The following is a 23744-nucleotide window of genomic DNA, read 5'->3' on the forward strand; positions in this document are numbered from 1 at the left end:
TAGCAGAGTCCCAGTGTGTACCCACTGTTTGCAACACCACAGGTCAACAGGCTCTCTCAAGCCTGGAGGACAGTCAGCACACAGGTGCTGGGAAACCAGGGGGCTGTGGCTGTGTTATGGTGGAAACTTGAGCCAAGGGAGGCAGAGTGAGAGTTGAGTGCAGAATCATCACAAGGGAAGGCACGACCAAAAACAGTGACAGAAAGGGCAGGCAGCCCAAAAGGTTTTATTTCTACAGAAGGGCTCTTGGAGGCTAAGTCCAGCAAGCTCTGATGACTTTATTGCAGATGTGTTTAGGTGATGGCGACCTAGAGTGGAGACCTGGGATAGGTAGCAGCCTCCTAGTCAGCTACCTCTCTCTTCCCCCAGCTCTTCTCTCCCTCTTTCTCTTGCTTTCCCCCATTACTCCCCCCGCCAATCTCTCTCACTCTCCCTCCCTCCCTCTCTCCCTCTCCCTCGCCTTTCCCACTCCCTCTGTTTCTCCCTTTTCCTATGTCTTTCTCTGTCTTCCTCTCTCACCACTCACCCCAACCCCCTGTTCATGTAGCCGGGCCTCCATCCTGGGTGGACGTGCACGTGACCTGGAGGCTGCCCACCGGATGGCCCACGCTGGTCTGCGCGGCCATATTCGGGCCCGAGCGCCCGCACCTCCCTGCGCGCGTGGGGCCTGGGGTCCGGGGTGCGCCTGCGCTCTCCTGGGTTGGCGCCCTGCGCTCCGGGAAGCAGAAGCTGCAGGTCTCCACTGGCTCCAGCTGCCCGCCCCCCGTGCTTCCAGCTTCCATCCAGTGATCTGTGAGGGAAGGGGAGAGGGGATTGACCTTGGTCCCGACCCCTCCTCCTCCGCCCTGCACCCAGACACAACCCGCACGGTGGTGGGTTGTCGTGAGGTTGCAGTACTTCTCTCAGACCTTAGACTGTCTTGCACCCGGCTTGCCCTCTTCCACCCAGCTGGCTGCCAGGGGCAGCTCTCCTTCTGCTTAGGGAAGCCTGTGCAGGAGCAGGCTTTCACACCCTGGCTGACATTCTACCTGTGCCCCTAAACCCCCAGGAAGATCACCTCCTCCAGGGTTTAGCTCTGCATCCTGAGAAACCCTCCAGGTTCCTGCCAACCTGATGGCCATCATCCTACACCCACTCTTCCTCAGTGCCCCCATCTCTTCTCGCCTTATGTTTGAACCTGATTTCACCAACACAGGTAAAACAACAACAACAACAACAACAACAACAACAACAACAACAAACTGCAGGGATTTGCCTCAAACTTCCCCAGGAAGATCTGGCCAAATGCTCCATTTAGAAGCAGCAGCAATAGCAGGACAGAGGGATGGTTGGTGGCTTTGTCCCACAAGCAGTGGAAAGGCAAGGATCCCTATTTCATGCTCACCATTGAAGGACTTGGCCTGGGTCTGACATGACCCCTGGGAAGGCTGGCAGGAGAACTGGTCTCCTCTCCTCTTGAGAAAGCAGGCCATGGCCAGGAGAAAGCAGCAAATGATGGCACCAAGGCAGAGCCCCAGTGTGCTGTAGACCAGGGCCACCTGATCAGCGCTCAGCTTCAGCCCTGGGGGTGCTGCAAGACAGTTGTGAGGCTCTGAGTTTAAGAGGGAACTATCAGAACCCTTCTCCAAAGTCCCCCACTCCTAGGCCAGGAGCCCCTACCCTACAATCATTCTTTTCCCTCTGTTAGGCCCTAAGAAGCCACATGGCCATTCCCACACCCTCTTGGAGGGCCTTGCCCCAAGCTCCCTCCTGTTGTGAGGCTGTCTGGCTCTTAGAGAAGTTGGTTCCCTTCCTCACCCTGAAGCCTGACTGACATGCTCTCTGGACCCTGGAGAAAATCAGGCCCCTCTACCCTATGCTGGTAGCAACTTCTTCCAGGACCTCAGAGCGGGAAACATCTCAAGATGGCTCTTTTTGCTTTCTCCACTAGCTATGGAGATGTAGAATGGGACAGTGCCTAAGGTGGATGGACAAATATTTGGACAAATGAATGAATAATAGTCCAGGGAGGATGTCTCTGTCTATCCTGACCTGGGCCTTCCTCTAAGGAAAAGCCTTCCTGGGATAGCACACACTTTGAGAGTGAGCCAGGTGTGCTTGCTAATGAGTCTGGGACAGCAGGTATAAACCAGGAGGGTCCTGGGAAATGGGCCTTCAGTTACTTTACTTCTCAGGGCCTTGAGCCTCTGCTTTAGATGCTAGAAGAGGACTCAGCCAATGGTCAAGGCCCTCCCTTTGACATTTCTCCCCATTCCAAGCTTTTCCTGGGCCCTGGAATTGGGGTACCCATTAATCCCTGACATGGAAGGACAGATGAGCCTGAGCTAATATAATGTGTATGTAATATACTCATGATGTGGATGACCTACTGAGGCCTCACTGTGTGCAGGCACTTCCTATAGCGTCTCCTTCAGTCCTACTTCTGGGAAGAATGATTAATTATCCTCATTAAAAAACTGAGATATAATTCATATGCCATAAATTTATCATTTAAAAATGTGCAACTCAGTGGCTTTTAATACATTCATGAGGTTGTGCAGCCATCACTACTATCTGATTGGAGGCCAATTCTATCGCTCAGGTACCCACTAGGAGTCACTCCCCATTCCTCTCCCCAGGCCTTGGCAATAACTACTCTACTCTCTGTCCCTGTGGATTTGCCTGTTCTGGACATTTCCTATGAATGGAATCAGACTACAGGCGACCTAATGCAGCTGGCTTCTTTTACTCAGCATGTTTTCTAGGCTCTTCCACATATTGGGTGTCAGGACTTCATTCCTTTTTGATGGTTGGATAATACTTCATTGCAGTCATACCACATTTTGTTTAGCCATTCATCTATCAATAGACATTTGGGTTGTTTCTACTTTTTGTTATTATGAATAATATTGCTATGGAAATCTGTGTACAAAATTTTGTGTGGATGTAGGTTTTCAACTTCCTTGGGTATATATACCTAGGAGTAGAATTACTGAGTCATATATTAAACTCTACGTTTTTGAAGAACTGCCAGTTTTCCACTGGAGCTGGAAAACACTCCATTTTACAGATGACAAAACTGCCTCCTTTTCTTCACCTACACTTGTCTACCCTCTTCTCTCTGGTTTCTTCCCCCAATGTCCTATCAAGCGGTTGTCTCTGAGGGCCTGGGTGCAGGGACCTCTGCTTCAGGCCTGGGAACAAAGAGGGGCATGAGGCTTCCTCCACTGTGACAACACACACTGAAGTCAGGGTAGGGGGGCTAAGTGTAGGAGAGCATGCAAGAGAGATAACACTCCATACACTGAGATAAACAAACAAAAAGCCAACAATAAGGGGTTCCCAGTTCAGCAACAGTTCCCAAATGGAAGGAAACCTTGAGCAATTCCTGGGACAAAAGCAACATTATCTCAAATCTGCAACACTGATACCTGACTTTTATGACTGCAACCCTGGCAAATAACAACAACAAACAACAACAAAACAGCTGTTTCCCATCCTGCACAGATAACCTGCAAACTGATTAACCTTGGTGGTGTTTCTTTTCCTCAAACATCTGTTGTGCTTCCTGCCTGGCGAGCCAGTCCTCCAGCTCTGATAGCCTGTGCCTTTCTCTTCCTGGTGCGGGTTCCCCGTATCTCGGTGCTCTCCTGTCCCACTGGACACTGGCAACCCCTGGCTCCTCAACATCCCCCCTCCTCTGGCTTCAGGTCCCACCACTTGCAATCTTCCCATAGGGCTCTGGGCCCAGGCCATGCACCCTGAACCAGTTGGGGAACAAGTGGGACCTGAAGGGCCCCATACTGCACATTCCTATCTGGTGGAAATTGGTTAAAATGGATCCATGTAGGTTAGGGGACTGATAGATGATGAAGCTAAATGAGGAAAGGGAGAGAAAGGTTCCCTGCCTGTAGGGGTAGGAGAGCCTGCCGCCCTGCCCATTTTCTTTAGTCAAGGGCTGCCTCCACCTGTAGATGCCTGAAAGTGGCCTGTCATAGGGTCCCCTGACCTCCTTGTGGCCAAAGCTGATGGACACTTGCACCCTTTTCTGTGGTGTTACTGACTCCTTCTAGAACTTTCCTCCTTGTTTGCCTTCATGAATACACAGCTCTTCAAGCTCTGCTCCTTTCTAGCATCTCTGTGGACCCTCTACTGACCCCTTGAATGCAGATTCTCCCACATAGGGTTTCCACCTCAGTCCTTTCTCTCCTCACACCTCCTGTAAACTTTCCCATACTTGTGGCCACAACTGCCATCTTCTAGGCTAATGAAATCCAAGTTCTTCAAGTGAGATATTTCCCAGAGCTCCCACCCATGTGGTGGTCCCAGCTGCTCCCATGGTTGCCATCACCCTCCTATGAGAGAACCCAACAGTTGAGAGCTGTTGGGTTCCCTCTGCCTTATCATCTAGAAGGAGTCAGTAACACCACAGCCCTAAAGACATGCACCCTTATAATGTGCAAATACAACCTTATTTGGAGAGAGAGAGAGAAAGAGACAGAGAGAGAGAGAGACAGAGAGAGAGAGAGAGAGAGAGAGAGAGAGAGAGAGAGAGATTGATTTTGCAAGTGTAATTGAGAGTCTGGAGATGAGATCATCCTGGATTAGAGTAGGTCCTAAATTCAATGACAAGTGTCCTTAGAAGAGAAGAGAAGGAGAGAAGACCAACACAGGCACACAGGAGAAGGCTTGTGAACACAGAGTGATGCAACCATAGGCCAAAAAACCCCCGGAGGCCCCAGGAGCTGGAAGAGGTAAGGAAGGATCCTCCTCTGGAGCTTGGAGGGAGTACGGCCCTGCTGACGCCTGAGAGCAGTCTTCTAGCCTCCAAAACAATGAGACAATATGGTTGTGTTATCTTAAGCTCCCCAGTTTGTGGCAAATTACAACAGCTTCAGAAGCTAACACAGCCTATCTAAAGAAAGGACCCAAATTCTGCTCTTCCCACCCACAGAAGCTGCTGTCCCATAAATGTCAGGTGTGGTTCTATATACTCAAAACTTATAGTAATTTAGGCCCCATGAGAGCCCTGTGGGACAGTCAAGCACGAGTGGCCAGAAACTTCCCACGTCACTCATGGAGGTGAAGCTGGAGTCCAGGTGCAAGCAGTCTGTTGAGGGCCCTGCTGATAACACCACCCAAAACTTGTAACTTGGAACCCTAGGGGACCCATGGATAGAGTATGGGGGCTCCGTGGACTTGGATAAGAAAAGTTAATCTTTGTTTTCAATGGTGACCAACTGAAATTTTGCCTTTGAGCAGTGACTATGGCTTTATCAAGAGCAGAATCACACGTATTTCCATATCCTACTGCATTTCAGAAAGCCCGAAATATCGGTGCTCATTGAAATCACTGTCTTCACCTAGCCCACCATTCCATCTTGTTATTTGACAGAGAAGAATGTAGATTCATTCTGACATCGGTGCAATTTGTGCAATATTTTGGTGATATTTATTTAATATTTAATATGCTTTAATATTTTGACAGTATCTCAACATCATTGGTTTCTTTGTAACCACGTGCTGTGTTTGATGCAGTTTAGAACATTACTCCAAGAAAGCATTCATGGGCTCTCAAGGCCAATGTGTCATGGGGCCTGGGTGACCTTGCCGTGCTTGTTCCCTCCACAACTGACTCAACATGAGGGCCTTTCCACCCCACCAATCCCAGGCCAATGCACCACCCCTCTACCCCTATCTTGGGTCCTTGTCATCTGTGGCCTCCGTTATTGCCAGAAATAGCCTCTCATAGGGTCCCTGCTGCCATGGCCACTATACATCCCCTGGGGGCAATGGAGATCTCTAGTGTAGGCTTTTTGTCCCATGGTTGCCCCCTGCCTCCAGAAATGTGTCAGTCTCCCCAGTCTGATAGACAGGGCCCTCTGACATCTGACATCCTATCCCTCCCAGGGCCCTCTCCAACCATCCTTGTAAGCTAGCCATTCTCATCTCAGTCCTCGGCAACTTGTCCACAAGGGTATCGACAGGCCCTGCCCTGTCCATGGCATTCCTCCTGCTCTGGGATGCAGCCAGCAGCCACTCCCTATGCAATCTCCTTAGGGAGAGGCAAAGGGTCCCTCTACCATGCCCCTGACCCCTGGCAGGGAGCTCATCTAGTAGGCCTGGAATCATCTACTTGTCTGTCTCCCTGGAGTAAACAGTCAGACTCCATATTTTCATGTTTGAGGCTTCCCCCTTTGCCCCACACCTGGGAAAGCTGGCAGGAAATCCTGGGTGTTCCCTCCTTTGGTGCTTAAAAGAGATTCAAACCATGTAAGTCATTCCCACTTATGGGGATACTCACCCACCGAATCCCCAACCACAACGAAACCCCAGAGTGGGTTCCTTCCCGCTCTCTTAAGCCATTTTCAGACAAGCTTGGGAGGCTGCCCTGCACCTACCTGAAAGTCTCATTATGTGAGTCACAAACCTTTCCATATCCTCTTGGCCAGTGGGCGGTATCATCAGTCTTGACATCCAAAAATTTGGGTAGGGGTCCCTTCTGCCTCTGCAGAGTGACCACCACACTCTCCCAGTCTGGTACTCCCTGATGCAGGGGTTTAGTCTTCTTCTCTTCAAGTCCCCAGTCTCTAGCACAAAGCTCCTTCCTCCTCCTCCATGACAGAGTTGTTGTTTTGTTTTTGTTTTGTTTTGTTTTTGCACATACTGTTCCTTCTGCCTGGAATACCCTTTCTCTACCTTGTCTCTTAAACATGTTTTCTTTTTAATTAAATGAGCAGTTACTATATGGACTCTCACTGATCCTGACTGACTCATCTCTTATAATCTTTATAACAAGTCTGTGAAGTCATATGATCTGTCTCATAGAACCAAGACTCAGAGACGTTAAGTAATTTGCTCAAGATCACACAGTTGGTGAGGGATGGAACCTGAGTATGGCTCTAAATCCTATATCACCACCCCAGTCTGCTTTAAAGGTCCCTCCTCAGGTAAGACCTCCTTCCCCTTCATCATACCCCACGCTGGGTTATGGTCCCATCGTGCACTGAGATTAATTTATCGCTTCATGAGTCTTGTCCCTTCCATCAGACTGTGATTTCCGTGCGGTCAGAGACAGGATCTGCCTTGCTCATGCTGCTTCCCCCATGCACAGCAAGCCCTCAACAATTATGCATCAAATAAAGAAAGGACAGTCTGAGAGGGATGCATGAGAGACCTGAAGTCAGATTGAGCTGGGGCCTAGAGGGGGTGGGAAGTAAGTGAGGGGACAGCAGGATTTGGGAAGCCCACAAGGGGGACAAGGGATAAACAAGTTGCACCACTATATGTAAGTGGATGCAGTGTGGTCACATGTTATCCTCTAGTCCCTGCTCTCAAACAAGTCCGCACCTGGTCCCTCCCCTGGGCATGTGGCCCCATACTTCCTGTTTACGATCTACACCAAGCCCAGCTCCTGTCCTGCTAGCATACCTGGGTGTCAAAGAAGAGAGCAGAACTGACTTAAACCCCAGACCTCTGGAGAGACAGGGCACAGAGACTGGGCATAGCAAGATGTTGAACCACTAAAGCCCTGAAAGGGCCTGTGGTATTCCCTAACCATGCTATGGTATAAATGGAACAGCTAATGCAGGGTCAGGCATGGTCATGTTGACCTGGCAAGCTCCTCAAAATACCTTTACACACCCCCATCCACTCATCCTAGGGGATCCATCCCTGGAGCCAAGATGAGGCTCTCAGCTTCAACCCAGTTCCCTCCAAAGATGGAGCTTGGCTGGTGGTCACAAATAGGAATGGTTAAGTGTGTCCTACAGGCAGCAAGTGACACTTGAGGCATGATAATCCCATAGATACAGCTCTGGGATTTTTGCTCTTGCAGAGTGGAGAAACTTTGGAATCCATAGTCTGAGTCTGAATCCCAGCTAAGCTATGCATTCACTGTGCAACTTTCAGCAAGTCACTCCAAATATCGAGACTCAGTTTCTCAATCTGTAAAGTGGGTAGGATTGATCTAAAGGGAAATCTATTACATTAGAGGAGGGAAAGATTCCGGTTTGGCTGGAAGAATCAAATATATCACAGATCACAAGGCAGATGTACAGGTCACCAGACACTGGAGGAGCAGGTGTGCACCCCTCACATCTTGTGGTTCGGTTTATCACCCACTCTGTATCCATGCCTTCTGCAAGTAAACCTGCAATTGTTCCTCTCATGAGAGATGTTGTGCTATATTAAAACTCCACAAACTTGCCATGGCTACAAATGCTTTGCCTATCTTCCCACCAAGAGGTGGCATCTGTTTGCCCCTCCTTGAATCTGGTTGGTTTTGCAATTCGAGTTATAGAATACAGAAGCAATTAAGTAACACAAGTTCCCTGCCTAGGCATCAAGAGGCATTGTATTTTCTACTTCTTATACTTCTGTCATTATCATTAGAAGGGTATGCCTTGCTAGCCTGCTGGTTCCAAGAGAATGAGAGACACATGCAACAGAGCCACCTTTAGCTGAGCCAGTTGAACATAGCTGACTCCAGCCAAACCCCAGACTAATGAGGAATAAGCCACTGAGTTTTGGTGCTGTTTGTTAAATGGCAACAACTCACTAACAAGAGAGCAAAAGAGTAAGAGACAACAGTCTAACTAAGTAGAACTTGGAGCTGAGCAACCTCAATTATCAGAGCATATAAGGCCTGCCCTCTGGAATCTTGTCATTAGGATCTGGCCTCATGAAAATGATGGTATCATGAGAAAAGTCACAGTAAAAGAAATAAACCAGGTTAGCACCCTGGGAGCTTCAAGCCTATTGGCTCTCCACTGACCAACTAAGAGCACTGTAAAAACCAAATGTTTATGGAGCTATATGGTATCCTCCTCTCATCCTTTCTGACACCACAGAGTAGGGTTGGTGAGCCAAGAGATGTTTTCTAGGGGGATAACTAGAACCTCTTAAGCTTGGCACTTAGTAGATGCCCTTTTCAAAGGACACTTCTCACCATGTCCAAAGTAGCCAATCTCTACCATCAGCTTTTGTATAATACTTTTTCCATCTCATTCCTAGGACTTCTCCATTGCCTCTGAATGGAATTAGAGATATTGTTCACAAGGTTAGCTCTGCTAGTTACTTGCTGCCTTGTGTTTTAAGAACTCAGTCAGTCTCATTATAAGGCTTTCAATAACTTCTAGTTAAGATTGAGGAGGAGGTAAATGTTTTCCTTACCCCCTCCCATGATCACATCAAAATTAAGTAAATTATAGAACAATTATTATTGAAAACCACCCAAGGACTAGCTGAACAGAAGTCCTACAACTAAGGCTATAAAGAAGAAGCCACAGCAAGACTGGTAGGAGAAACAGAGACGTGGAATGTGCAGGTCTCACAACCATGGCATGACAATTTAGAATTAGGAGGGATATCTTAGCTGTAGACGTCCCCCCAAAGGAGTGAGGAGTCCCAGCCCCTGATCAGGCTCCTTAGTCCGGGGCATCAGTGCTAGTATTAGGAGTCCTTATAACATCTGGCTGTGAAAACCAGCGGAATTTCATCTGAGTGAGACAGAGGGCTGATGAAGTCCCAGCTACTCCTCTTGAGGGATCTTCATACAGAATTTCTTGCTCACAAACTTGCTCTGGACTCAAGCGCATGTGCAGCAGCTCAAAAAGCACCAGGGACATACAGGGAGAAACTGAATTGACTGCCTTCAGGGTGAGAGCTTGTGGGGCAGGAGTCAGGACAACTATCTATGGGGATGGAAGTGCTTTCCCCAACCAGTCAGCAGGCTCAGGCAGGCACCAAATCTGTACTCTCCATTAACCTGGCTAACACCTTTCACAGCACCCTGGTGATTCCCTGAGAACATGTTCCATCCAACTTATGCACCCAACCTAAGCCTCGTCCGGAAGCTTTTCCACACAAACAGCTTGCCTCAACTCACATTGCAAACTTTACTAAAACCTTTCAAAGACCCTCCACAAACCCCAAACAAGCAGCAACTAGCTTTAGTATACTCTGTACCACTTTCTAAGCAGTTCCAAGCCTAGCACAAGCAGTGTCCAGTCTCAATTTACAAGTAACTCCTATCAGGTGGCCCCAAGCCTGGCATAAGCTGCAGCCAGTCTTGGCCTGAGACGTAGCTTCAACTAGGTGCCACAATTCAGTACAAGTGGAAGCTGACCTCAGCTCACATTGTGGTGCCCACCAAAGGGTCCCAAGCCAAGGACTAGTGGCAGCCGGCCTCAGTTTGCTGTGTAGCCTCTCCCAAGTGCTTCTAACCTAGCATAAGCAGCAACCAACTGAAGATTACAATGTAGCCCCCACCAGACAGCTCCAAATCTGGCATAAAAAGGCAGCTGAACTTGGCCTGCACCAGAGTCCCGTCCAAGAGGCCCCAGAAACAACACACCCAGTGGTGGGCTTCAGACCACATCAGAGCCCCACTTAACGAGCTCCACAAATGACACACCTGAAGGGTGAACTCAGCTGGCACCAGAGCCCTGCTAAGCAACTCCTGTTCTGTGGGGTCACCCCTGTACAACAGCTTGTCTGCTATAACCACAGTGAGCCCTCACAGCCAGCTCAATCCAATCTCTTGATGTGCCAATAGAAATTGAGACTTGGTTACAACAGGAGGGCACACACAATCCATACAGGGGGCACCCTTGGAGCACCTGGCTCAGGTGACAAGGGAGACTGTGAGTTGATCCTTATAGGACATCTACTACATAAGGCCACTCTGTCAAGACCAGGAGACATAGCAGATCTACCAAATACATAGAAACAAACACAGGGAGGTAGCCAAAATGAGGAGACAAAAAACATGTCCCAAGTGAAAGAACAGGAGAAAACTCCAGAAAAAGAACTAAATGAAATTAAGGCAAGCAATCTACAAGATTCAGAGTTCAAAATACTGCTTATAAAGATGCTCAGTAAATTAGAGGAAGAATAGATGAACTCAGTGAGAACATCACCAAAGAGAAAACATAAAAAGAGCTGGTCAGAGCTGAAAAACACAGTAATGAAATGAAGAAGACAGTAGAAGGAATAAACAACAGATCAGATAAAGCAAAAGAACAAACCAACAATCTGAAAGATGAGGTAACAGAAAATGCCCAATTGGAATAGCAAAAAAAAAAAAAAAAAAAAAAAAGAATTTAAAAAATGAGGATAGAGGGAGTGGCTCCATAGTGTAGTGGTTAGGATGTCTGCTTTACATGCAGAAGGTCCTGGGTTTGTGTCCCAGGTGGAGCCACAGATCATACCCTGGGTGCACCAGGCCCTGGGTGCACTGGGCCCCCTGAGTGCTCCTGGGATGCCAGGCCCCAGATGTGCCATGCCCTGGGTGCATGCCCTGAGCACATGGAAGAAGACACCCCACCTTCAGAGATCCAGTTCTTAAGGGGAGACAGCAACATTCGTAGGTCAGAGGTGGAAGTGTATGTGTGTGGGCAGATTAAAGAAGGGGAGAAAAATGAGGATAGAGGATAGGACCTCTGGGAAACATCAAGCATACCAACATTCGCATCACAGAGTTACCAGAAGGAGAAGAAAGAAAGATAAAGATCAAAGGATTGAGACACCATTTGAAGAAATAATGACTGAATACTTTCTTAATCTGACGAAGGAAACAGATATATACAAGTCGATAAAGTGCAGGGAGTTCCAAACAAAAGGAATCAAAAGAGGCCCACACTAAGACACATCATAATTAAAATGCCAAAGAGTAAAAACAAAGAGAGAATCTTAAAAGTGGCAAGAGAAAAAGAGTTAGTAATGTACGAGGGACCTCCCATAAGGCTATATATAAGCTGATAAGTTTTATAAAGCTATATAAGTTTTCAACAGAAACCTTGCAGGTCTGAAGAAATTGACATGAAATATTCAAAGCAGTAAAATGCAAAGACATACAACCAAGATTACTCTGCCCAATAAGGTTATCATTTAGAATCAAAGGAAAGACAAATAGTTTCCCAGAAGAAAAAAAAAAAAGCTAGAAGAGTTCATTACCATTAAACCGGTATTGTGAGAAATGTTAAAAGAACTTCTTTAGGAAGAAAACAAAAGATCAATAATAAGAAAACATTGAAAAGAAAAAAATTCTCACTGACAAAGACAAACAGTTAAAGCAGTGGATCAACCAACTATAAAGCTAATACAAATGTTAGAAGGCAGAAGTAGGCATATCACATGTAATTACAACAATAAATTAAGGGTTATACACAAACACACACGAAAAACAATTTAAAAATGATGACCAAAATATAAACATGGAGGTGGTGAGTAAATATGTAGTGATTTTAGAATGTGGTCGAACTTACTGACCATCAACTTAAAATAGACTAGTAAAAATATAACGATATATATGAAGCACATGGTAACAACAAACCAAAAATCTAAAGCACATAAAAGAAATAAAGAGAAAAAAATCCAAGCACAACACTATAGAAAGTCATCAACACACAAGAGAGAGAGAAAGAACAAGAGAATAAGAACGAGTAGACAAGAACTATAAAAACATATGGAAAACAATGAATAAAATGGCAAAACTGCATACTTATCAATAATTACTTTAAATGCAAATAGACTAAATGCTCCAAACAAAAGACATAGGGTGGCTCAATAGATTAAAAAAATAATAATAATACAAAGCCCATACGTATATTGCTTACAAGATACCAAGCTCAGATCGAAAGATACACACAGGTGGAAAGTAAAAATATAGAAAAAGTTATTTCATGCAAATAAAAATGAAAAGATAACTGGGTAGCAATACTTATATCAGACAAAATAGGCTTTAAAACAAACAAACAAAAAAGAAGGGCATTTCATAATGATAAAGGTATCAATTCAACAAAAGGATATAACTCTTATAAATATATATACACCCAGTGTAAAAGCACCTAAATATACAATGCAAATAGTGACAGACATAAATGGAGAGATTGACAGTAATACAGTAATGGAAGAAACTTTAACATCCCATTGACATCAATGAATACATTAGACAGAGAGAAAATCAACAAGGAAATAGTGGCCTAAATGACACAGTAGATCGGATGGATTTAATTGATATTTTTAGAACTTTATAACCCAAAACAGGAGAATACACATAGAACATTTTCCAGGAAAGACCACATATTAGTCCACAAAACAAGTCTTAATAAATTTAAGAAGACTGAAATCATTTCAAGCATCTTCTCTCATTGCAATGGTATGAAACAAGAAATCAATTATAAGAAGAAAACTGAAAAGCACACAAACATATGGAGGCTAAATAATATGCTACTACACAATGATTAAGTTAACAACAAGATCGAAGAAGAAATAAAAAGATACCTTGAGACAAATGAAAGTAAAAACACGATGTCTCAAAATTTATGGGACATAGACAAAGCAGGTCTAAGAGGGGAAGTCATAACAATTCAGGCCTACCTAAAGAAACATGAAAATCTTCAGATAAACAATATAACCTTACACCTAAAGGAACTAGAAAAGGAAGAACAAACAGAGCCTAAAATGAATAGAAGGAAGGACTAATCAAGATAAGAGAGGAAATAAATGAAATAGAGACAAAAAAAAAAAAAGATCAATTTAACCAAATACTGGTTCTTTGGAAAGATAAACAAAATTGGTAAACCATTAGCCAACCTCCTCAAGAAAAAAAGAGGGTTCAAATAAATAAAATCAAAAAATAAAAGGAGAAGCGAAAACTGGCACCAAAGAAATACAAAGGATTATAAGAAAACGCTGTGAACAATTATATGTCAACAAATTAGACAACCTAGAAGAAATAATTTTCTAGAAATATACAATCTTCCAAGGCTGAATCAGGAAGAAACAGAACATCTGAACAGACCAATAACCACTAATGAAATAGAATTGGTAATCAAAAAACTCCCAACAGACAGAAGCCTTGGCCCAGATGGCTTCACAGGTGAATTTTATGAAATACTCAAAGAAGAATTAATACCTATACCTCTCAAACTATTCCAAAGAAATTGAAGTGAAGGGAAGGCTCCCAAGCTTATTTTATGAGACCAGCATTACCCTGATACCAAAAACCATACAGAGATACTACGAAAAAATTGTAGGCCAATATTCATAATGAACATAGATGCAAAAATCCTCAACAAAATATTAGCAAACCAAATTTAGTAATACATTTAAAAGGTCATATGCCATGATCAAGTTGTATTTATTCCTGGAATTGCAAGTTTAGTTCAATATCCACAAGTCAATTAACATGATACGTAAAACAAAATTAAGGGGGAAAAAAAACTATATAATCATCTCAATAGATACAGAAAAAGCATTTGACAAAATTCAACATCTGTTTATGATAAACACTGTCAGTAAAGTGGGGAAAGAGGGAATATGCCTCAATATAATAAAAACTGTAAATGACAAAACCACAGCAAACATCATGCTCAAAGGTGAAAAGCTGAAAATGTTTTCTTTAAGATCAGGAAGAAGACAAGAATGTACACTTTCATCACTCTATTCAACATAGTATTGGAGGTCTTAGCCACAGCAATCAGACAAGAAAAATAAATAAAAGGCATCCAAATTGGAAAGGAAGAAGTAAAACTGTCATTATTTGCAGATCCCATGATACTATACAGAGAGAACTGTAATTGCTTCACCAGAAAACTGTTAGAACTAATAAATGAATTCATTAAAGTAGCAGGATACAAAATTAATATTCAGAAATTGATTGCATTTTTATACACTAATAACAAACTATTGGAAAGAAATTTTTAAGAAAACAATCCCATTTACAATTGCATTCAAACGAATAAAATACCTAGGAATAAATTTAACCAAGTTAATAAAACACCTTTATTTGGAAAACTATAAGATAGAAGAAAGAATTTGAAGAAGTACAAATAAATGGAAAGATATTTCATGCTAATGGAGAGAAAAAATTAATGTAATCAAAACATCCATACTAAAAGCAACCTGCAGATTCAACACAATCTCTATCAAAATATCAATGGCATTTTTCACAGAAGTAAAACAAATAATCCTAAAATTTATATGGAACCACAAAAGACGCTAAATACCCAAAGCAATCTTGAGAAAGAAGAACAAAGTTGGAGGTATCACACTATCTGATAACAAACTATACTACAAGCCTACAGTAATCAAAACAGCATGGCACTGATCTGTAAAAACAGACATAGATCAATGGAACAGAATAGAGAGCCCAGACATAAAGCTATACCTGTATGGTCATTAATCTATGACAAAGGAGACAAAAATATACAATGCAGTTAAGACAGTCTCTTCCATAAGTAGTGTTGGGAAAACTGGACAGATGCATGCAAAAAAAATGAAACTGGACCACCTTCTTATACCATATACATGAATAAACTCAAAATGATTTAGACTTAATTGTAAGACCCCAAATCATAAAACTCCTAGGTGAAATCATAAGCAATATGCTCTTTGATATTGCCCTTAGTAATATATTTTTTTTAATCTGACTCTTCAGGCAAGGGAAAGAAAAGCAATACCAAACAAGTGGGACTACATAAAACTGAAAAATTTTTGCAAAACAAAGGAAAGCATCAACAAAATGAAAAGGCAACCTACTAAATTGGAGAAGATATTAGCCAATGATACATCTGTCAAGGGTTAATATCCAAAATATACATGAAATATATACAATATAACACCAAAAAAATAATAAGAATACAATTTAAAAATGGCCAGAGGACCTGAATAGATATTTATCCAAAGAGGACACACATATGACTAATAGACATCACTAATCATCAGGAACTACAAATCAACATCACTAGTCATCAGGGACTACAACACTAATCATCGGGGACTACAGATCGAAACCACAATGAAACATCACCTCACACTTATCAGAATGGCTATCATCAATTAATCAACAAACAAGTGTTGGTGATGATGTGGAGAAAAGGGAACCTGTGCACTGTTGGTGGAATTGTAAATTGGTGTAGTCCCTATGAAAAACAGCATGGAGTTTCCTCAAAAAATTAAAAAATAGAACTTCATACAACCCAGCAATTCTACTTCTGGGTATTTTCCCAAAGACATCCAAAATACTGTTTTGGAAAGATATGCATGCTGTGTTCATTGCAGCATTGTTTACAATAGCCAAGAAATGGAAGCTTCCTAGGTGTTCATTGATAGATGAATGGATAAAGAAGATGACCACATTACTTAGCCATAAAAATGAATGAAATCTTGCCATTTGCAACAACATGAATGGACCTAGAGGGTATTATGCTAAGTAAAATAAGTCAGAAAAAAACAAATGCTGCATGGTTTCACTAACATGTGGAATCTAAAAAACAAAATTAAATGAACAAACAAAATAGGAACAAACTTGTAGATACAGAGAACACATTGATAATTGTCAGATGGGAGAGGGGTTAGGGGTGAAAAAGGTGAAGGGATTAAAAAGTACAAATTGCCAGTTATAAAAACAGTCACAGGGATGTAAAGCACAACATGGGGAATATTGTCGATAATACTGTAATATGTATGGTGTCAGATGGATACTTGACTTATTGGAATGATCATTTCATAAGTTACGTGAATGTCTAACCACTACGTTGTACACCTGAAACTAATTGAATACATATGTCAACTGTAACTGAAAATTTTTTTTTAATTTAGAAAAAGGCTGTCAATGATCACATCTTTTCTTTGCCTGCTTTCTTCTTTCCCACAGATTTGTAGATATTTTGCCTAATCTTTTTTTTATACTATGATGAACCCCCCTGATATCTGGCTATTTACCTGGACTCTGGACTTTCCTCTTTGCAGATCCTTCTTATTTAGTTCTGGTGCCTGACCTTCCACCCACTCAGAAACCATGCAGGTGGCTTACCTGGACCTGCCTCCAAGCCTCTGTGCTCTGATCCCTTGTACTGTCCCATGTTGTCTGACCTGGTTTCTGTTTGCTGTCTCTTGAGCTCTGGTTGGAAGTTCACTTGGCTCCTGAACTTGTTCTCACAGAAGTATGTGCACTGCTTGGGGTGATGTCCGCAGATGGAGGCGCAGCTGATGCAGTCCCTCAGGAGCTGGTCATAGTACCTGCCTTGTTCCTTGCAGTAATTGAGTGACTCTGGAGACAAAAATGAGTGATGCTACTAGGTGATAGAGACCTATAGAAGCTGTGGGTTTGGCCTCAAAAGGTATCAAAGTTTTTAAAAAATTACAATCTAATTCTCCAAAAACAATTCTGAGATAACCAAATATGTAAATTATAAGGTTAGACATTGTCCTCCAAGTACTGTTTTAGCTGTACCACATGCATTTTGACATGTAGTACTTTTTTCTATATCTAATCTAAAATGTTTTACTTTTTATTGTTATTTCTTCTTTGGCTTTTAGATTATTTAAAAGTGCATTCTTCAGTTTCTTACACTTGTAAGGATTTTCTAGTTATCTTTTAAAGTTGATATCTATCTGATTATATTGTTACTAAAGTTCTTTATTTGCATTTTCAAGCCTCATAAAGGAGAAAGATATTTTATGTCAACATAAGGATTGGAAGGGGAAGCCAGAATCCACCTTGGCAAGTGGAGGGAGGCAGCTATAATGAAGGTGGGAAAGCTCAAAATATTAATGTTTCTTCTGTCTTAATAATAAATGAGATTTACAAGAGTTTGAACAGGTATAACAGCCAAGAAGCAGAAGTCAAGCAAAATAAAGCCTAATCACACTTGCCTTAAGATAGCAAATTTGAGTGCATAACAGAAATCTACATTTTCACAGGGAAACTTTCCCTTGTCTTTAAAATAAGATTCTATTTATATGAAAATGTGACTCACACATGCGATTCTAAGAGCACATTGCAGAGGCAGTGTAAGACAGAGGTTAACACAGGCTTCCAAGACAAATGGGTTGAAGCATCCCTAGCTCTACAACTTTCAGGTTGTGGAGTCTTAACCTATCCATACCTCAGTTTCTTCATTTCCAAGACAGAGATAATATTTATTTTTAGGGTTGTTATGAGAATTTGAAGTTCCCAGCACAGTGCCTGACACATAATAAATGTTCAGTTAATGAAATGTTTAAGTAGGATATTCATTTGTGCCTCTCTGCGGCACAAACACACCAACTATTATGTCCTTGACAGAGTAAAGTAAAAGACTAGAAAGATGGTGGAATGAGGACCTCAGATAAGACTCAGATAGCCCTTATGGGACCAGTGACCTCTCCCTGCCCTGGTCCTTCCCCAGCTCTGGAGTTCCGCTGAGCCCCAGGACCATGGGACCACTAAACCATCACTCATGAAGCAGAGTTAACCTGATGACAGTAGTGTTCCTGGGATTTTCTGTGAGCTCCTCTCCTCCTAAGGGACCACAGTGTGGCCATTGCAGCTGGTTCCTGAGCACCTCAGACCACCAACCATCATTACTTTACCTCACGAACCTTTCCTCTGGCCTTGATCTTCTCTATTGTTTTTCCCGAGTTCATGCCTTTGACCACACAGATTCCTCTTCCAGGAATGCCCTTCTCCCTCATCTGAGTGCCACATCTACAAACTCTTAATCATTCATCTCAGGGGACACTTCCTCCAAGAACACTTTCCTGTTCCTCAACCAATCAGTTCAAGGTGATTTCTCCCAACTGTGGCATTTTATGGTACTTTACCTTGACACTGAAATTTTGTCATTTCTCCCATTAGATAACCCCCTTAAGGGTCATATGAGATTCCTGTTTTCAAGGAGCTAGAGAGTTCCATGAATATTTACAGAATGACACAATGAACGTTCTACTTCATTAATTAATAGTGGTTCAGAATCACGGTTTTGCAATCAGAGAGTTCTTCCTAAGTTTTCCACTATTATTCTGTGTGATCTTGGGCAAGTCACTCAGCTTCTCTGAGCTCCACTTAACCAGTATTTATAAAGCACTTACTATGTGTCAGGCACAGTGCTAAACTCAAATGAGGAAAGGAACTCAGTCAGGTGGTTGAAACAGACATGAAACAAACACACATGAAAGAACATAATACAGATTATGATAGTTCCATTAGGGACAAGAACAAGTTATGAAAAAGAACAGCAAGCAAAATGTATTTTTCAAGATAATCAGAGAAAATTGGATATGCCCTGAGTATAGACAATGTTAAGAGAATATTGATGGGGGTGATAAAGTATTGAGGTTATATTTTAAAGGCGCTTATGTGTTAGGGATTCATAATCTAGTATTCATAGGTAAAATAATATGAGTTCTTGGATTTGCTTTAAAGCACACAAGCAAAAAAATTGGTTGGGAATAAAAAGGCAAGATTTTTTAAACCAATGATGGGTAGACAAGGGTTTATTATGCTATTTTCTTTATGTTTGATCATTTATATGATAAAAAGTTTCAAAAGAAGGTAAGAACAGAGGACAAAAGAGGGCCTAATTTCTATTGGGCAATCAGAGAAAATCTCAGACATTTGGACTGAGGCCTGAAGGTTGGGTAGGAGGGAGCCAAAGGAAGAAGAATGAGAAAGTGCTTTCCATGCGAAAGGTACAACATATGCAAAGGTGCTGAGGCAGGAAAGAACACAACATGTTCAAGAAAGTGCAAGGAGGCCTGTATGGCCAGAGCAGAAAGATCAAGGGGTAAAGGGGTGTGTCATATCATACATCTCCTTCCACCACTCCCTCCTCAGGTACCAAAATGCAGTGGGGCCAGAGGGACCTCTGGGAGGAAAGGAGAGGGCGATTCAGCTACCCCTGGGCCTGGGCCCCAGAACTCACTGCAGAAGGCTACACAGGTACGTGGAATCTGACGGCTGCAGATAGATTTGCAGGAGAGGCAGGTGCTCAGCTCGGGATCCCAATATTGCTCTTCGAGACATGTCTCCATGATCACCCCCGTTTGCAGGCCCTGTGGAGCTGAGAGGCAGGGAACATGAGGGTAACCGGCAACCCACTGGAGGTTGAAACCCAGGTGGCCTCTCCTGCTCACATTCCCACTCCCTATCTCAATGTGCAGAGGAGGAACAAAACAACACTGACTTCCAACCACAACTGTAGTCTCTGGTTCACCTCCTTGAACCTAGTTTCCTCATCAGTGAAAATGTCTATTTGAGGCCCCTTCCCTTGAATTGGCTGTGCCCTGTTTGGCGCTGTTCTCTGCCTTTTTAAATATACCACGCCTCTTCCTATTACAGGATCTTCGCACATGCTATTCCCTTTACATAAAATGTTTTCTTTTGCCCTGCTTGGTTGGTTGTTTCCTCCTCCTCCTTTAGATCTCTGTTTCAGCTACCTTTCCTCAGAGAAATATTTCTGGCTTTCCCCACCAAGACAAGAAGACACCTTTTCTTCTGTACCCCAATAAGCCCTTTAGTTGTCACTTTACCTTTACGATTGTGATTATTTAATATTATCTCTTCCATTAACTGTGAACATCGTGAAGGCAGGGTCTCTGTCTAATTCTTTTGTTTGTTGCTGGGTCCTGAGAACATAGATAGTGCCTAGGACACAGTAGATGCTCTTTAGATGAATGAATGAATAATAAAAAAAAAAAAAAGCAGACCTTGCTAGTGCCTAGCATATAGCAAGTGCTCAATAAATGGTAGTTTCCTTCCATTTTTCTTTTTTCACTGATGTATGAGATACAAAAAATGTCATATGTAATGTACAGAGATATTAAGTGTACAGCTTGATGAATTTTTCCATATTTATATAGAGGTCCCCCTTTATCTGTGGGGGACACATTCCAAGGAATGCCTGAAACTGCAGAGAGTACCAAACCCTATAGATACCAATACATGCATACCTATGATAAAGTTTAATTTATAAATTAGGTACAGTAAGAGATTAACAATAATAACTAATAATAAATAGAACAATTATAATAATACGCTATAATAAGTTATATAAATATGACCTCTCTCCCTCTCTTTCTCTCCCCATCCCCAGCCCTCTCTCTCTCAAAATATCTTATTGTTCTTTACTCACCTTTTCACTTAAAGGATGTACTTTACAGTTTCTCTTTGGCATATACAGATCACTAGCATCAACCTTATGCTTTGCAACCATTATTAAGTAAAATAAGGGTTACCTGATTATAAGCACTGAGATACTGAAACAATTGCTCTGATAACTGAGATGGCTACTAAGTAATTAACGGGCAGGGAATTTATACAGTGTGGAGTCGATAGACAAAGGGATGCTTCACGTCCCAGCAGGATGGAAAGGGATGGAGTGAGATTTCATCATGCTACTCAGGACAGTGCACAATTTAAAACTAATGTTTTGTTTACTTCTGGAATTTTCTATTTAACATTTTCAGATCATGGTCGATGGGGGGTAGGTGAAACTTCAGAAAGCGAAACTGCATATAAGAAGGGACTACTGTACTCTGTGTTACTACCACCCACATCAAGGTATGGAACATTTCTTGCACCCTGAAGACTCCCTTGGGTCCCCTCCCATGCAATATCCACTCCCAGAGGTAACTTCTATTCTGAATTTTATCACCATAGGTTGTTAATATTTCCCATTCTTGAAATTTTGTGTCTGATTTCACTGGCTCCATGAGATTCTTCCCTGTTGAGGGTCTGTCAACAGTTCCATATGGGTGAGTTTGCCATCGTATGAATGCATCACCTTTTCCATAATTTTCCATCTGATTTTATGACATTTGCTTCCCCAACCACTTCTCTCTTTAAACATTCCGTAAGGCAGGGGTCCCCAACTCCCAGACCATGGACTAGTACCAGACTGTGGCCTGTTAGGAACCAGGCTGTACAGCAAAATTTGAGTGGCAGGCAAGCGAGCGAAGCTTCATCAGTATTTGCAATTGCTTTCGAGTGCTAGCATCACTGCCTCAGCTCTGCCTCAAATCATCAGACACTTGGTTCTCATAAGAGCACTGGTCACTGGTGCCAAAAAAGTTGGGGACTGCTGTCGTAAGACATTCATTTATTCTTAAATGAAATTAAGCTGAGAAAAGACCAGTGGCTCCCTGTTTATCATGGCAGCTTGAACACATGGATTTATCTTCCTTCCCTCTTGAAACCTTACTAAGAAGACAGGAAAAGATATGTGTCCCTAAAGATAAGAGAATGAAAGAAGTTACTACAACAGAAAACAGATGTCAGCCACATTTTGGAGACAGAAGGCAGATGGACCAGAGTGAATGATTTCAGTTTAAGATCTCTCTACTTTGATGTCCATAGCAGGAAGGAAGCCGATCTGAACCACAGAACCCCAGGAAGCTGGAGGCATCAAATATCTCTGACAGTGGAGGGTGTGAGGACAAAGCAATGAAAAAAGAAATGGTTGGGTATTTATATAAGAAGGGCTTAACCCCAGCTGTATTCTCATCCCCTAGCAGATGATGGCCCCTTGCCCACCCAGGCAGAAGATTAGGGGTCTCCTCAGACACAGCTGAGGACAGCAATAAGGTTCACTCTTCCTCCAGCCACTACCTAAAGAATGCTGTGGCCAGGTTTTTAAAAATGTTTCATTTCCTATCCTGCAACTGGCAGGAAATTAGTGGATTCTGCTCTGGGAAAACTGACCCAAGGAAAAGACCTAGAGGCAATGACTGGGAGATTCTCTCAAGAAAATGACCATGTCACTACCTGACCACCAGAGAGCAAATCTTCTACATTAACAACCCTATGTATTTACCCAGAATTTTCAATAAGTTGTTAGCGCCTCAATCTGAATTGTGTACCAACAACCAAGGGTCACTTGATATTGAAGCACCACCTCTAGATGAAAAACAACTCTAAGAAAGCAGAAGAAACTTGATGGCAGTTAATAGAAATAATTCAGGGAACAGAAGAAAATTAAAAGGCAAAAATAGCAACAATTGATATCCTCATAAAGATAAGAGAATTTTTGCATTCACAAAAAAATAATGGTATGCTATTTTAAAAGAAGAATATGTATAAAACAAATAAGAATTATTAGAAATTAAAAATATATACTCAGAATAAAAACATCAATAGAAGAGTTCAAAGAAGTAATTAAAGAAATTTTCCAGAATAGAGAGAGAAAGGAAATGAAAATTATGGAATCATTTTAGGAAGTCCAGAGGTTAACTAACGGGAATTCTGAGAAAACAGATTTGAAGGACATTAGCTTCCAGATTCAAAGAGCTTATCAGGTGTCAGGCACAGACCAAGACCATCATGAAATTTGGGAGCACCAGAGATTAAGAGCAGATTCCAAAACCTTCTTGATAATAAGCAGGTCACCCACAGAGCTTTGTTAATTGGGAAGTCAGTAGACATCTCAAATCAAAACTGGAATGTAAGGAAAATGATATCAGGGAAGATGGAAGAGTAGAAAGTTCCAGTAATCTTCTTCTTCACATACTGAGTTGGTAGAAACTGTCTGAGGTAACTATTTTGGAACTCTGCAATTATCCAGGGGAAAGCTGATTGAAGAGGCTGGTAAATTTTGGTGCATTTCAGCTTATTTCATGGTTGTTGCTACCACTCCCCAGTCTCCAGCCCATGTAGGCAGCAGTGTGACCAGTTGCTCATGTTCCTGGTGCAACTTGCTACAACCCAGATGGTCAATTACAACCTTCAAATATTGGGATTGTGGGTTCTGATTGCCAATTGGTATTTTTGATCACCGAAGATCCAGCCATTGTTTCAACCCCCAAGGACTTATGAGGCATCCAGGGGATTTAAAGAGGCAATAGTCTCTCCTCCCCCTCCCCCCGCCACACACACACCTTTTGGGAGCCAGATATTTAAGAAATTTTTGTCACATCACTAGCTGACTGCAAAGATAAAGGAACAGAAACTTCAGGGTGACACAAAAGGAATACATATTTTATAAAATAGTTTGGAAGAG

The 23744-nt window shown here is 42.5% G+C and overlaps 1 protein-coding gene across 2 annotated transcripts in view; it reads right to left on the reverse strand.

Moving 5' to 3' along the window:
- Window positions 1-478: 478 nt before the first annotated feature.
- The window catches only part of TNFRSF13B (TNF receptor superfamily member 13B), a 45487-nt gene continuing 22221 nt past the window's right edge, over window positions 479-23744 (reverse strand). Inside the window, exons 2-6 of one of the 2 annotated variants that reach the window (XM_016137596.2) lie at window positions 20281-20395; window positions 19674-19811; window positions 16802-17038; window positions 1385-1570; window positions 479-790 (exon numbers count right to left, since the gene is read on the reverse strand). In XM_016137596.2, coding sequence (XP_015993082.2) covers window positions 540-790; window positions 1385-1570; window positions 16802-17038; window positions 19674-19811; window positions 20281-20317 — 849 coding nt within the window. In that variant the 5' untranslated portion in view covers window positions 20318-20395 and the 3' untranslated portion in view covers window positions 479-539. The remainder of the gene's footprint in view (window positions 791-1384; window positions 1571-16801; window positions 17039-19673; window positions 19812-20280; window positions 20396-23744) is intronic. The other variant, XM_016137595.2, reaches the window with a different exon arrangement.

Source organism: Rousettus aegyptiacus, unplaced genomic scaffold (genome assembly GCF_014176215.1).
Source record: "Rousettus aegyptiacus isolate mRouAeg1 unplaced genomic scaffold, mRouAeg1.p scaffold_m13_p_6, whole genome shotgun sequence".
NCBI classification, from domain to species: Eukaryota; Metazoa; Chordata; class Mammalia; order Chiroptera; family Pteropodidae; genus Rousettus; species Rousettus aegyptiacus.